Source organism: Sceloporus undulatus, chromosome 2, assembly GCF_019175285.1.
Source record: "Sceloporus undulatus isolate JIND9_A2432 ecotype Alabama chromosome 2, SceUnd_v1.1, whole genome shotgun sequence".
Taxonomy (NCBI): Eukaryota; Metazoa; Chordata; class Lepidosauria; order Squamata; family Phrynosomatidae; genus Sceloporus; species Sceloporus undulatus.
In genome coordinates, this window is record NC_056523.1 from 155,697,597 (window position 1) to 155,714,658 (window position 17,062).

The following is a 17,062-nucleotide window of genomic DNA, read 5'->3' on the forward strand; positions in this document are numbered from 1 at the left end:
TTAGGGATCCCAGTAAGAAAAGAAAATAACATTCATGAACACAATGAAGAAAACACTTAAGATGAAATATTTTCTTTACAAAACAACTAAAATCTGGGTATTCAATTGGCAAACAAAAAATAAAATAAAACGAAAGGTTTCTTTTTTTTACTTTAGAATACCATAGGACATCTCATCTCAAGACTCTGCTGTGGCAGTTGAAACAAGACTACTCATTTCAAAGAAAAAGTAAGGACAATTATTTTTGGTTCTCAACTTCTCTTCTGAGAAAACCTTCTCGTAATACACTGTTGTACATATTTATGAATGTTAACCAGCTACAGCTTTTCAGTGGTTTCCCTAAATCCTGAAATGACGCATTATTCTCCTTTCTGTATTCTCTGGCCACAATCTTTGTTATTTGTTAATAATATAGTTCCTTCATTTTATACACACAATGTTTTTACAGGCATAGAAATACTGATACAATTCTCAGGCCTTTTATATTGTTGAATTCACATACTGAACCTTCTATTGATTCCCTTCCTTGTTTGCAGTAAAAGAACATATTTATTGGCATTATGAAAATTCTGCTATATGGGTACCTCTTATTTGAAATTGGGCCAGAAGTATTCCATAGTTTGGATTTTTTTTTAAGGGGGGGATTTTGGAATACTTGTATTTGCATATACATAATGAGACATAATAGGTCTGGAGAGAGGCTGAGAATCTGATATGATGGAAGGTGTGGATTCCTGCCATTTTACAGATCCTCGTGTCTCTCTCCAGCCTCATGCCTCTCCAGCCTCACAAATGCAGTACAGATTCGTACTAGCTACTTGTGTTGTAGCTCAATTTTTATTTTATTTTGAAGTACTTTGAATTTTGGTATTCTGGATAAGAGATACACAACTTATCAATACACATGATTATGAAATACATCAGATAACACAGTGTGTATGTGTGTATTTTAAGCAAGAAGATATATAAAGTTCTCTCTCATTGAGTGGCATTCCATTGATGATGATGCAGTTTACTATACAGTATACTCACCCAACAAGGCACTAAATTAATGATGCAAGGTGTTATTTTCAGTAGTGTTGCAAATCTTAAGGATACACACAGTTATATTTTAAAATACCACATTGCAGAACAGTTGTACAAATCTAGTCTTGGAAAACAGCTAGTGATATGCAGGTTACATCCTCTTCTGTCAATCAACTGAACTCTACAATACCATCAACTGGAGACACCTGCCAACATCTATTCCATTTGTTCTTTCACTTATTTATTTGGCTGGAAGGTGGAAGGCAGACTGAGATGTTGACTCAGGATTCAATTTCCATCACTGCATACTATCCACCTCATCCTTAACTATCCAGAATGCTCACTCATCTCAAGCTACAACTGAATCTTGGTTAAAAATGAACTCTCAAGTGAGAGACCTACTTAATCATCAGATCTACCCCAACAATGCTGTTGCATCACAATCATAAGGAGTATTGATTTTACTTTTGATATGTTTAGGGATTACTAGAGGCTCAAGTTATGCCAACTCACTCATTTCCTACTTACTCTTTCAAAAATGTTACACACTTTTATCTTCAATCATGGCAAAAAGAACACAGCAAAATATACACCAGAACTAAAGCATCTGGTGTTTCATATTTTAGGATCAAAAAGTAACATCAACTCTACGACTATTAAAAAACCTAAACAGATTTTAATTACAATTAAGTCTGTATATTAGAACATATTAACCTCATCTTTATCTCGTAACATGTTTAGCATATCTCTGTTCATTTCACTGGAACTGAGAGCAAAAGGTACCACAACCGAATCCCATCTCTTGCCTTGCAAGATAAGTAGGATTGCAGCCAGTTATACATACACATTAGAAATTCCATTAGTGATGCCATTCTATTACCTGCTCTACAAGGCTAACATATGGTATTGTGTAAGACAGCATGTCCGAAACTATGCAACACCTTGCTGAAAAAGAAACACATCTCTAGATTTCAGAAAATCCTTCCACACATGGAAAAGTCCTTCAGCTTGTTAAAGAGCATCCCTGATTCCATCTCACAAAATACAGAGCAACAGAAAGAAACACTATTGCAATACAAAATTTGCATTAAGTGAAAATGATCACTGTTGGAATATAACAATGGCCTGTTACAGACAGCCAAAATAAAGCTGCTTCGAGTCACAGTGGAGGTATGGTGTTTCAATGATGCATGAGTCCTAAGAGTCCAGAAGCCACACCAAAGCCATGCTTCAGTCCTTAGGGCTGGAGTGCGGTTTTGGTGTGGCTTCTGGACTCTTAGGACTCATGCATCATTGAAACACCATACCTCCACTGTGACTCGAAGCAGCTTTATTTTGGCTGTCTGTAACAGGCCAATGTCACTAAACAAGTCAGAAATTATTTGGATGTAAAACCAGTTCTTTGGCTACCTTACAAATCCTTGTTAATTCTTGCAATTAAAAAATTATTTAGGACTTCTGAGATACAGAGTAGTAAATGTAAGATCTTCTTCATAACAGAGATTTTATACACTCAGTGGAACTACTTTATTAACTGAATGGGAAACATTTCCAATTGACAAAAACTGCCATGCCAATACACAGTGGAACACAGGATTCAGTGGTAGAGATAACAGTTTCCTTGCCCCATCACTGGGACACTACTCTGTTCTCATAATGATACTGATATCACCACATACCCAGTGACATGATTATCTATTTCAATCCACTAGCAAGACTCCCAAAGCTTTCACAGCATCCTCTCAAGAAGAAGGCTCTAGGTTATTTGCAAGGGCTTGCTTCACTTTTGTTTACCACAAGATTGTACAAGGTTTTAGGATTCTTCAAACAGAAGTCTCTCTTTCATGTTTTGTGCACACACACATTTTCATTTTTCTCTATAATCTGATCCATCTGGTAGTACCAAACAGCTGTAATCCTAAAACAAGATCAATACAAGCTGCAGAAGACCCTTTACTACAAAATTCATTTTTCATAACTGCAACTGGACTCTAAAGATTTTCATTTTTTTCATTTTACAAAAAAATACCATTCATAGCACTTTGCAAATGCTCCAGTAACCAATGGAATGCTATTTAAAGCCAAAATCTGAACACTGCAGAAAATAATACTGTTAGTTCACTGTGAAACACAGTCATCCCTCCATATTTGCAGATTTGATATTTGCGGATTTGATTATTCACGGATTTCATTAATATGTTCTCTCTACGCCTGTCTAGGTCCTCCAGTGTAACTCTATGGTCAACTTTAACTAAAAGTTGCACTGAAAGACCATTTGTAGCTACTCCAGTGTCATTCTATGGTCAGTGTATGTTGGACATTGACCACAGAGTTGCACTGGAGGACCTAGAGATTCCTAGAGAGGTGTCCTCTCAGGTAAAAACAGTGTTTTTGTTATTTGTGGTTTTTCCATATTCACGAGGGTCTTGTTCCCTAACCCTAGCAAATATGGAGGGACAACTGTATAATGTCATATAAAATAGTGTCAGATGTAAGAAGATTTATTGCTTTCACACATCAACATTAACTACCACTGCAAAAAGTTGAAAGACTTGGATCACCTCACCCAGCCCTTTCAAAATTTAGGGCAAGGGACATTATTTGCATCTTTCTGGATCTTAAATTCTATCTCATTCCCACAACTTTATAAATATGTTTTATATCTGAAGCCGTAATATCACTCGTTTTGTTGTTAGACACCCTCGACTTGATCTCGACTCATGGCAACCTTCTGGATAAGACATTTCCAAGACTCTTTATTTTCCACTATTTTTCTTAGTTCTTGCAGATTCATACCCATAACCTCTTTAATGGAATTCATCCATCTAACATGTGGCCTTCCTATCTTTCTCCTTCCCTTCACCTTCCCTAGCATTATGGTCTTTTCTAATGAGTCATGTCTTCTCATGACGTGGCGAAAGTGTGACAGCCTCAGCTTAATCATCTTGGCTTCCAGGGAAATCTCAGGCCTGATCTGTTCTTAGATCCATTTGTTTGTCTTTTTGGCTGTCCACAGTAACCTCAGCGCTCTTCTCCAGCACCACATCTCAAATGAATTTATTTTCTTTTTATCTGTTTTCTTAATTGTCCAGATCTCACATCCGTACATGGTAATGGGGAACACAACTGCTTGTACTATTTTGACTTTTGTGCTTAACTGTATATCTATAGTGTTATTGGCATATTTTAGACTGCTGATATTCCTTCCTCCTATTTTCCTCCTACTTCTGTGTCCAAGCATGCTTTTCCCATAATATTTTCTGCAAAGAGTTGAGCAGATAAGGTGAAAAGATGCAGCTTTGCCTGGTCCCTTTTCCAATTGGAAACCATTCTGTTTTTCCGTGTTCTGTTCTGACAGTAGCTTCTTGTCCTAAGTACAGATTTGTCTTCAATACTATCAGAAGTGTTGACATTCCCATGTCTTTAAGGATATTCCACAGCCTTTCATGATGTATGCAGTCAAAGGTTTTGCTGTAGTCGATAAAACACATGCTGATTTTTTCCGGGGGGGGGGGGGGATTCCTTGGTGCACTCTATTAGCTATTGTAGATCTGCAATTGGTCCCTAGTGCCTCTACCTTTTCTGAACCCTGCTTGTACCTCCGTTTCCATGTATCATTGAAGTGTATGTTGCACAATCTTGAGCATGATTTTCCTTCCATGTGAGATTAGTGATATGGCTCCATAGTTGTTGTAGTTGTGTCTCCTTTTCACTGCATGGGAATATATATTGATTGTTTCCAATCTGCTATCTACAGTTTTAGCCACTTGGTACTTTATCTAAATAATTATATCCACAAACACTCATGCTAAATAAAAAACAGTTAGGGGTTCAACAGGCTGCCCGTTTTAGCGCCGGATCAGGGCTGCTGCAACTACATGCCACGGCCCTGATCTCTCCTTCCTTTTTGTGTCGTAAAGGGCACCATAGCTGAAAACGCATGGCATTTCCGCGCTCTTCTGGCACTGCATCATGTAGATGCAGCACCAGAGGAGCACCTTGACGCCATGTGGAGCAGCGCATGGCATCACACCAGCCTGGGGCATGGTCAGGGGCACATCATGTGGACACCAAGCCCCGACTCTACCCCCAGGCCAGCCTTAATGGCTGGTTTGTAAAGACCCTTAGTCTTAGTTTTAAAGATGCTGCCACATTTCTCCCCCCCTCCAGACACATTTATACTATACCTTCTGAACATCTGTATCATGTTTTTGCTGTAATTTAAGCTTCTCTTCATGAATTCTAGCTTCCATTAGTTTTGTTTTCATCTCCAGCTGTAATCACAAAGATTTTATATACTGATCAGCTTTGGAAACAATATTGTAATTCATTCATTTATGGTCATAGACCAAATTAAATATAAATATATATATATAGATATAGATATATATAGATATATATAGATGTACACACAAATACAACTTGAATTCATAAAACCGGCACTACATACTAATTTCTAACATTTTCTATGTAATACCCAAAAATTAAAGCTGAGGAAAGTAAAATGTTAAATAATAATAATAATAATTTATTTATATCATGCTTCTCCAAAAGATCAAAGTGGCTAATACCTCCATAAAATACAATAATCACTTATTACCATTATATCCCAAACCCTCCCTAACCCTCCCATCCACAATAAAATACAATTAAATTATTGAACAATTTTTAAATCAATTATTAAAATACAAGGCAAGGCAGTTAGGCTGGTTGCTGGTTGATTAAATATGAGGTTGCTGCAATATTAATCCAGGAAGACCTGCCAGAAGAGATATGTCTTGGCTGCCTTTTTAAAGCAATTAAGATTAGTGATACATCGAATCTCCTCCATCAGGCTATTCCATAATTTGGGAGCGGCAGAAGAGAAGGTCCTTTGGGTAACTACAGCCAGCCTAGTTTTAGCTGGTTGCAGTAAGTTTTTATTAGAGGACCTCAATGTGCAGGGCGGATTATATGGGAGACAGTGATGCCGTAAGTAGGCTGGACCTAAACCATGAAGGGCTTTAAAGGTTATAACCAACACCTTGTACTTTGCCTGGAAATTAAAATTTCATAACTTTACACTTACACTTAAATATATAACTAAGATTTCCATACTATAAATCCCCCAGGAATATCTGGCTGCAAGTAGTAATAGCATAGGCACAGAACCTAGTAACCTCCTCTGTAATTTAAGAGTCCAAGTCCCCAAGCAGGCGAGAGAAATTAAATCTTTCCATTCTCCATGGAAATTTTTGTAAAACTGGAGTGATCAGTCTAGAGCACCCTGATAAAATGGACACTACTGCAGAATATGAACAATTGACACTATTGTTAGATTTAAACATAGGCATGACACTTGTCATACAGTATTTTTTTTTTAATATTTACCTTCCAAAATGGTTGATGGCAGCACATTAAGATGTGCCACAGTAAAAATGCATCTAAATTTAGAAATTATTAAATCAGTAAAATATATGGAATGGTCAAATGATACATTTATATTATCCAGTGTAGAAATGGATATTAATCTCCTTCATCCATTTCCCAAAACAGGTCCAGTATCACTAAACTGGGTACAAAATCAAAGGATGAAACAGTTGTGGTCAGCAATCATATGGTTGACTTTTCTCCTGTGACATGACCAAAAGATAACCAATCAGGAAAGCTAAGTGCTCCAGAGACCTTACAAAATATTTCCTTTGGAGGAGAAACAGCTGGGAGGAAGAAGAAGGGAAAAGCCATCCACATGGGTCCATCTCAGCCCTGGCACACACCATCTCAGCCCCCCCCTGCCTTCCAGAGGGAGGAGAGGAAAAAACAGAGGATGGACAAGGAAAATCAAACAAGGGCCAGAAGAAAGATGAGAGACTAAAATAAAGGATGGCACGAGAGGAGAAGGAAAATGGAGGGAGGAGAAGAGTAGAGAAATGGTCACTTCAATAATAATGTGAGGAGGAAGAATAATAGGGAAACAACTACTGGGCAGCAGCAGTAGTGGTGGGTGTCATTAAAGTGAAGAACAGCAGCAACAGCATAGCTAATACTTGTTAGCACTGCGCACAGAAAGTGTAGGTGGTCCTCCTTGTGTAACCCCCCTCCTAGAAAACCCTATGAAGAGACATCAAAAGTGTCACACAGGAAAGGAAGAAACACCAGGGATCCCATTGACTAGATGAACTAGTTCACCTAATTCAATAATGGCTATTTAGATGGCTCAGGAAGTATCACAAATAAGAAGGTGATGATTATTTCAGGCACTGCCTCTAAAAGTCTAAACTGTGTTTTATTTATCATGCTTAATGATACAGTGTTACAGATAAACTATTTTATTTATTTATTTTAATAGCTGGTTTAAAAGGTTTGTTAACTATAAAACCAGAATCATCTTGGAATCATCTCCAGATTTGTGGCAAAGGGTTCCCAGTAAACAACCAGAAACACAATGTTGTCTGGTTCACTCCAAACTTCTGCTAAAATTTTATAATGTTTTGCAACAAACCTCCACATTCTCCAGAACCCAAAAACTGCGGAATCAGTGTCTCAAACTATGGCTTCTAGCATACCCCAAGATCCATTATTACCCAGTTCATTCCAACTCTGTCCCAAAATTTAATGATATTTACAGTATTTGCAACAAAACATCCACATTCTGCAACACTCTCAAAACTGAGATACAAACACATAAATTTAGGTATCCTGGTAAAAACTCTATAACCCATCCCTGCTCAATTTACTCCATACCTGTTGAAAATGTTGACACAGTTTTGGAATGAATCAGACAATGATGGCTATTTTGGGGGAGGGGTTACTAGGAACTCTGGTTTGAGACACCCAAATACTCAGTTTTGGGGGTACTGCAAAATAACGAGTCGGTGCAAAACATTTACAAAACTTAAATTCTGAGAAAACTTGATGCAACAGCCATTGTTTCCTGGCCTGAGAAGGCCTTTGATAAAATATATTGGAAGTTCAATCAATCAATCTGTTTATTCAGTCATTGACCAATATAAAATAATAAAAACCAATAAAATAATAATTGTACAGCACAATTACTAACTATTATTAAAATTCAAATCGAGGAGCGTACAGCAGAGTCAAACTCTATCTATTATCGTCGACCAATTGCAAACATAACTTACATATGACATAACAGAATTCAGCTACCTTAATTACATCATATGGATTCTAATTATCTAGCAAATAACATAAATAAAAGGTATCAGAGTGCCATATAACACAATTTCCCACCATTTGTAAAGTAAACGCACAAGAAAGGTTAGTGTGCTAGTAAAATTGCTTTAGGATGGTTGAATGTGGCCCATCAGATGCGTAAATGCTGGTATAAAAAACAGGAATTAATCTCTGAACCACAATTAAAATTCTGACTTGACTTTCTGCAATGAGTTTCACAGAAAATCAAATTAATGGACTATTTGTACAGTATGTAAAGTAAATAGTAAGTAAAAAATTTTGTTCGGTCATTGACCAATACAAAAGTTGACAATACAACAACTACACAAAACAGTTATTAAAAATTGTGTATACAATTTCAGATATGATTTCATATCAGCTGTAAACATTTCATATATTGGAAGTTTATTTTTACTACATTGGATGAATTTGGGTTTCCTAAAATATTTTTGAAATGGATTAAATTTTTATATTCTACACTGAAGGCAAGAGTAATGGCTACTTTCACCTTTTTTGACATTGAAACAAGGTAGCAGACAAGGTGTCCACCTTCTCCACTGTTATTTAATCTATGCTTGGAACCTCTAGCTCGTCCTATCAGACAAACTTCTAGTATCATTGCTTTTGTATAGGATATCTTAGAATTTAAAAGATTTTTTATGTAGATGACCTTTTCATATTTATCTCAAAAACTCAACTGACAATCCTGGTTTTGATGAAGCCGATTAATAATTTTGGTTAAATGCCTAGCTATTCAATTAACTAAATCAGAAATAATGCCAGTTGGAGATAAGATAGAACCTACTACTTTTTTTTTAAAATGGCTGTTCCAATACCGCCCAAATTCTATTACAGGTATAATACCTCTGTAAACAAAGGTATTATACCTCTGTAAACAAAGAAGATTTGTTCTTGGGCATTAATCTTTTAACAGAAAATTTGGTGCCATAGTAAGACAGAAAGGATAGGGATAGGTTCTTACTCCACCAGAAAAAAAAGACATCTAATATATTTTAGCAAAGTATTTTTTTTTCAAGACTAAGCAATATGCACATGTGTAATGAAATAATCAGGTCAGGTAAGCCTTGTATACGTAAACCAAAAATATTTTGAACTTTCTAGAGACCACTTGAAGATTTCTTCTAAAATGTATCGAGAGAAAACCTTTACTTTCACCAGGCTCCATTCCTCTAGCCTTCCTTCACCAACCTCCCAATGCCAAATCTGCAGAGGAGGGGAAGAGAACTTCCACCTAGGCAGAGGATGAGGAAGAAAAGGGGACTGGGCAGCTATAAAAAGACTTTGTAAAAAGGAGCTTCTTTGTCAGAGGCTTTGTTAACTGAGATATGCCTGTACTTACTTCGGTATACAGTCAGCCCACATATTACACAAGCTCATTTTATGTGTTTTCAGTTATATATGCCTGAAAAAATATGTGCTCTCTGGGCATTTTCCAGGTCTTCCAGTGCAATTTTATGGTACAGTGCGCCCGCGCCATACGCGGGCGCGCCATACGCGGCCTTGAGCATATGCACTCAAGCCGCGGGGCGCGCGTGGGGCGGAAGGGGCGGTGCGTCCCATTCAATTGAAAGGGCGCACGTGCCCGTTGCGCCCCACGTGCACCCGCGCCGCCACGCATGAGCCGCATTGTTTCCAATGGGGCTAGAGCATAGGCGGAATTCGCCTTACGCGGAGGGATCCGGAACGGATCCTCCGCGTAAGGCGAGGACGCACTGTATGTTTCCACCTGACACTGATCACAGAGTTGTGCTGGAGGACCGAGAAATGCCTAGAGAAGTACACCATAGAAGCATGGTACATAGAAGGGTGGTACAGGTAAGAAAAATGGGGTTCAAGTTTATACATGAAAATCATTCTACGCAAAGGGACTCAGATCAGATCCGTCATGTTATAAACTGACCTACTGTAATTATCTCTAGAGAAGCATCTCCGATTATTAAACTGAGTATTACCAAGTTAATAATATATTAGATAAGAGCTAGAAAAATGAGTGGGTTTAAAGTTGTGTTTATGGGGCAAGGTTGTAACAATTAAAATGAACATTATATGTAGAATTGTTTGTGTTATTCCTGAAACTATTTTGGCACCCTTAGCTAAATGGATGGAATTAGGTTCTCGGTTTGTTAAAATAGATAAGAGTACTGCCAACAACCTCTGCAGTTATAGCAACATGACAAATATTATTACACCAATTAAAATATGATCCATATTCCGACATTAAACTGCTCTTATGGGGAAACCCTGATTTAAAGATTGGGGAGAAAAATATTTCCATTGAAGATGTAAACAGAAAATGGGATTTCTACTTTAAATACAGTACGTCTGTTCCGGATCCCTCCGCGTAAGGCGAATTCCGCCTATGCTCGAGCCCCATTGGAAACAATGGGACTCGTGCACGGTGGCACAGTGGCGCAGGCGCGCACAGGGCGCAACGGATGCACGAGCCCATTCAATTGAATGGGACGCGCCGCCCCTTCCGCCCCGCGCGCGCCCCGCGGCTTGAATGCGTATGCTCAAGACCGCGTATGGCGTGGGCGCACTGTATATCATAGAATCATAGAATTGTAGAGTTGGAAGAGACTGCACGGGCGATCCAGTCCAACCCCATCCTGCCATGCAGGAAATCCAAATCAAAGCATCTCTGACAGATGGCCATCCAGCCTCTGCTTAAAGACCTCCAAGGAAGGAGACTCCACTACACTCCGAGGGAGTGTGTTCCACTGTCGAACAGCCCTTACTGTCAGGACGTTCTTCCTAATGTTGAGGTGGAATCTCTTTTCCTGTAGCTTGCATCCATTGTTCCAGGTCCTGTTCTCTGGAGTAGCAGAAAACAAGCTTGCTCCCTCCTCAATATGACATCCCTTCAGCTATTTAAACAGGGCTATCATATCACCACTTAACCTTCTTTTCTCCAGGCTAAACATCCCCAGCTCTCTCAGTCGTTCCTCATAGGGCATGGTTTCCAGACCTTTCACCATTTTAGTTGCCCTCCTCTGGACATGCTCCAGCTTCTCAATGTCCTTTTTGAATTGTGGTGCCCAGAACTGGACACAATATTCCAGAGCCTGACCAGAGTAGAATACAGTGGCACTATTACTTCTCTTGATCTAGACCAGGGGTAGGCAACCTTTTTGAGCTGGGGGCCGGGTTGCTGTCCCTCAGACAACTTGGGGGGGGGGGGGAGCCAAAAAATAAATAAGTAAATAATTTTTAAAAAAAATTAAATAAATAAATAAACCGGGACAAATGTAGGACAAAAATTTCAAATGGCGGGCACTTTTTTAAAATGGAGGACACGCAAAAAAAATGCTGATTTTTTTTTAAAAAATGTTAATATAAATGCATGTTTCGGAGGCTTCTATAGACAATTGCCCCTCTTGCCTGCCGCTTGCCCGCCTCCTCCTGATAGGCCAAAGGCCCCACGCCCTCACGCAAGAGGCCAAAGGCTCCGGCAGCAATCGGCGGCAGGACCAGGCTGAGGCCAGTCCTAAGGCCTTGTCGGGCCGCATCCGGCCCACGGGCCGCAGGTTGCCTACCCCTGATCTAGACACTACACTTCTATTAATGCAGCCTAAAATTGCATTGGCCTTTTTAGCTGCTGCATCGCACTGTTCACTCATGTTCAAGTTGTGGTATACTTGGACACCTAGATCTCTTTCACATGTAGTCTCATTCAGCCAGGTGTCCCCCATCCTATATCTGTGCATTTTATTTTTCTGCCCTAAGTGCAGTACCTTACATTTCTCCCTGTTGAAGTTCATGTTGTTAGCTTTGGCCCAGCATTCTAGTCTATTCAGGTCATTTTGAATCTTGATCCTGTCCTCTGGAGTATTAGCTATTCCTCCTAATTTGGTGTCATCTGCAAATTTGATAACTATGCTCCCAATTCTGTCATCCAGGTCATTGATAAAGATGTTGAATAACACTGGGCCCAGGACAGAGCCCTGTGGGACCCCACTGGCCACTTCCGTCCAGGATGAAAAGGTGCCATTGTTGAGCACCCGTTGAGTTTGGCCGGTCAACCAGTTACAAATCCATTTAACAGTTAGTTTGTCTAGCCCACCTTTTACAAGCTTGTTTGCAAGAATGTCATGGGAAACCTTGTCAAAGGCCTTGCTGAAATCAAGATACACTATATCCACAGCATTTCCTTCATCTACCAAGCTCATAATTTTTATCATAGAAAGAGATTAGATTTGTCTGGAATGACTTGTTTCTCTGAAACCCATGTTGACTTTTTGTGATTATGGCATTGCCTTCTAGATGTTCACAGACTCTCTGTTTAATGATCTGCTCCAGAATCTTTCCTAGTACTGATGTCAGACTAACTGGACGATAATTGCTGGGATCCTCTTTTTTCCCCTTTTTGAAGATGGGGACATTTGCCCTCCTCCAGTCTGCTGGGATGTCTCCTGTTTTCCAGGAGTTTTCAAGTATGATTGCCAATGGCTCCGATATTACATTTGCCAGTTCTTTTAGTACCCTTGGATGTAGTTCATCTGGTCCTGGAGACTTAAATTCATTTAGATTAACAAGGTATTCCTCTACTATCTCTTTACTTATTCTGTGCAGAATTTCCCTTATTCTGTCCTCTGCTCCATTATCTTCAGGTTGAGCACCCTTTGCCTTTTCTGAGAAGACTGAGACAAAAAAGGTGTTGAGTAATTCTGCCTTTTCTCTGTCTTCTGTTAGCATTTTGCCATCTTCTCCACATAGTGGCCCTACCATTTCCTTCTTCTTCCTTTTGCTGCGGACATATATTAAAAAAGCTGTTTTTATTGTTCTTATCCTCTCTAGCAAGCCTGAGTTCATTCTGCGCTTTAGCTTTTCTGACTTTACCCCTACACATGCCTGCTATTTCTTTGAATTACTTTTTTGTGATTTTCCCCCTTTTCCATTTCTTATACAAGTTTCGTTTAAAACTTAGCTCAGTTGAAAGTTCCTTAGTCATCCATCCTGGTTTCTTGAGACACCTCCCATTTTTCTTTCTCACTGGAACTGTTTGAAATTGTGCCTTCAGTATCTCTCTTTTGAGAAACTCCCATCCGTCCTGAACTCCCTTCCCTTTTAGTATTTCTGACCATGGGATCACCCTCAATACTTCTCTAAGTTTACTGAAATCTGCTCTCCTAAAGTCTAGGATGCGTGTCTGACTATGCCTGGCTTCTCCTTTCCACTGTATAACTCCAGGAGAACATGGTCACTTCCACCTAATGATCCCACCACTTGCACCCCATTAACCAAGTCATCCTTGTTGGTTAGGATCAGATCTAAAATAGCTGAACCCCTTGTTGCCTCTTCCACCTTTTGGACCAGGAAATTGTCTTCCAGGCAATTGAGGAATTTGCTAGACCTTGAGGATTTTGCTGAGTTTGACTTCCAGCAAATATCAGGGTAGTTGAAGTCGCCCATCACTACTACATCTCTCTTTTCTGACTGTGTAGTCATCTGTTCTAAAAAGATATCATCCAATTCCTCAGTCTGACTTGGGGGTCTGTAGTAGACTCCCACCATAACATCCTTGTTGTTTCCCTCCCCTTTAATTTTTATCCAGATGCTCTCCATCTGGCTTCCATGATTGATGTCCTGGATCTCTTCACTGGTGTAAATATCTCTGACATATAAGGCTATTCCTCCTCCTTTCCTGTTTGGCCTATTTCTCTTTAAAAGGTTATACCCCTCTATTTCCACATTCCAATCATGAGACTCATCCCACCAGGTTTCAGTGATGCCTATTATATCATATTTGCTTTGTTGTACTAGGAGTTCAAGTTCATCTTGTTTATTTCCCATGCTCTGTGCATTAGTGTAGAGACATTGTAGACCACGGGTCCCATTTATTATTAGGTGTTCATGATGAGCTTCTGTCCTTCTTGAGTTTGCAAGATCTATTTAATTTACCTTCAACAGCTAAATGGCAATACATACAATTACACAATTTAATGGAGTCCTGGTGGCGCAGTGGTTAAATGCCTGTACTGCAGCCATTCACTCAAAACCACAAGGTTGCACTTCCGGGTTGGAATGGCGTCCCGCTAAGACGATCTCCGCGAGGGCTCCGGGGAGACGTCTTGACTGAGCAGGAATTCCTGATGCCAGGGGTCCCTGTCTACCAGGAAAATTCTTCTTAAAGAAAGAAGAATCCGAGGGGGCTCGGCGCAAGACCCCAGTACCGTCTCTGGAGCTGAGGAATCAGCAGTAAGTCCACCTCGCTAAGTGAGGGGGACAGAAGCCATAGGAGACGGGAGGTCTGTGGAGCAACCCACGCCCGCTCAGTCTAAGGGCTTTGGCCACAGGGACGACCGCCAACCTTTTTTTTAAAATAATAGAGACACCAACGAGGGAAGCAGCTGGGATTGCGCTTCACCTAAGAGTAACAACTGGGAGTAAACCCCATAAGATTGGTAATATTTACAGCTGCCCTGAGTCCGGAAGAGTGAATTGAAAGCAATACGGTGTTTTGATAAATAATCACGGAGAAAACGACTAGCCCTTTAACAAATTAGCCCATTTGAATAACCGGATCTATAAATGTGTGAGGAGCGGAGGAAGTTTGCTGGAAATTGCTGGAGCGTTAAGGGAGGAGAGAAGACCTTGAAGGTTGTTTTTTGGAAATAGTCTTGGACTTCTTAAACATTTAGATTGAGTAGTAAACATTGTGGACTGAATTTAGACTTTGGTTGTTAATTGGAAAAATAAGGACCGAATGGACCCTAAACTGTAAAACTTTTAAAAGTTAAGAGCGGCGTTAAGTGCGGAAAGGGGAAGAGCGAGGAGAGAGAAGATACTGATAAGGACTTTGTAAGGACTTTGGAAATATAAACAGTAAGAAACGGCCTTGAGAAACCCACCTGTGTTTGCTGGTCCGGCGAGACTTGGAGAGGAGGGGCAACAGATAGAGTGGCGGCGCGTGACGGAGTCTGGAGAGAGAGAAGTCTGGAGGCTGCTGTGAGAGGGGAGGAGAAAGAAGAGAAGACAGACCATAGAGGTGAAGTTCAGAAGGGCAAAGAGGAAGTGAAATAACCCTCCGGAAGAGACGATAACGGAAGTATACAGCGGTGATAGTACCATAGAGGAGAAGGCGCCAGAGAGGATCGCTGGAGGACCAGGACTAAATTAAAGAAGGAAAAGGGGAAAAAGGAAAAAAGGGAAAAAAGAATTATAGGAAATCTAAGATTTGATTAAGGATATTTGAACTGAAATACATCGGGTAAGAGTAAGAGTGTTGATTGAGGGTGGGTGGAAAGAATAAATATAACATAGCTAAAAGAGGTCGTATATATAATAAGTGAATATTTTGAGAAGACTTGGTAAAAGGAAGGAGAAGAAAGGGGAAGGGAAAAGGGGAAGAGGGGAAGGGAAGGGAAGGGAGAAGGAGAGAAAAGGCTTATCTAGGTGTATTAGGGATTTTGGAGAAGTATTAATTTTGAAGGATTCCTTTTTTTTTTTTCTTTCCTTTCTTTCTTTCTTTCTTTCTTTCCTTCTTCATGTCATCCTCAGAGTATTGAAGGTTAGTTTGTTATAGGGGGGAAAGGGAAGAATTATGAAGTGCTAATTAATGGAATGGTGAATCAATGGGATTGAAGAATTAATTGATGAATTAATTGATGTATTAACTGGGAATTATTTGGAATTAAGTATATAATATCAGGTTATTATAGATTATAGAATATATTATAGACTGTTATAGAGGTGAAGGGTTGCAGAATTTTATGAATAAAAGTAAGGATCAGATATACCCGCAGTAGAGAAGTAGGAATTAATTCAGGCTAAAGGATAGAAGGAGGGTGTAAAGAGAGAAGAGTTCTGTATTAAATATAGACTGAATTATAAAAAGTGGGACTTAGTTCTAACTATTACAATTGTTTGGTGGGGTTTGTTATTAATCAATAGAAAAAAGAAGATTGATTGGAATAATTAAAGATATAAAAGGAACATGAACACTAGGCATCAATCACTGAAAGCGCAATCCCAGGCCCAAAATCCAAGAAGAAATTCAACTGAAAAAATTAATACACCGGACATGAATCAACTAATCCTAGATAAAATAGAAAATTTGTCGGCAAGTCTATCTGCTAATCTGGCCAAAGAAATGAATAACTTTAAAAAAGAAATTAAACAAGAGATAAGGTCAGATTTGAAGGAGATTAGGGCGGATCTGAAAGAGATTAAAAAAACTGTGGAAAACTTAACGACGGAAATACAAGGAATAAAACAAAGGGTGGACATTCTAGAATTTAGGAGTGAGAAATTAGAAACAGATTACGGAAAACTATTAAGTAAGAGAGATGATGATTTGGATGAAAGAGCCCTTTGGGAACAGAAACTGAAAGAGAAATGTGTTAAAATAAGAGGGATCCCAGAAGATAAAGACGAGAAATTAGAAGAGACCTTAATTGAAGAAATAGCAAAATATTTAGAAAAAGATCCGGTTTTTTTCGAAGACGAAGTTGACAATTTGTACAGAGTGAACTCGCAAGTAGCTAAACAGAGAGGGCTCCCGAGGGACGTGATTTTATATTTTGTTAAGAAACGTACCAGGGATTTATTTTTAACCAAACACAACGATTCTCCCTTCAAATTTAAGGGGGTGGAATTGAAAATATTAAAAGATATCCCAGGGCGTATTCTGAGAAAGAGAAGGGAGTACAATGCCTTAACGACAGTCTTAAGAAGAGAAGGTATTTCATATAGATGGGATCTGCCTGAGGGATTAACTTTTTGGTGGCGTAAAAAGAGAATTAAAATTGCCTCCCCCGAGCAAGCGAGAAGTTTCTTGAGAAGAGTGGATGAACAAAGGAGAGAAGAGGAAAAGGAAGAGGAAGATATTATCCGACAGAGA

The 17,062-nt window shown here is 39.4% G+C and overlaps 1 protein-coding gene across 9 annotated transcripts in view; it reads right to left on the reverse strand.

Moving 5' to 3' along the window:
* The window catches only part of CEP112 (centrosomal protein 112), a 386,512-nt gene that overhangs the window by 277,006 nt on the left and 92,444 nt on the right, over positions 1 to 17,062 (reverse strand). For all 9 annotated transcript variants that reach the window (XM_042453249.1, XM_042453248.1, XM_042453245.1 and 6 more), the window contains one exon: positions 5,214 to 5,300. In XM_042453249.1, the coding sequence (XP_042309183.1) occupies positions 5,214 to 5,300 (87 nt within the window). The remainder of the gene's footprint in view (positions 1 to 5,213; positions 5,301 to 17,062) is intronic.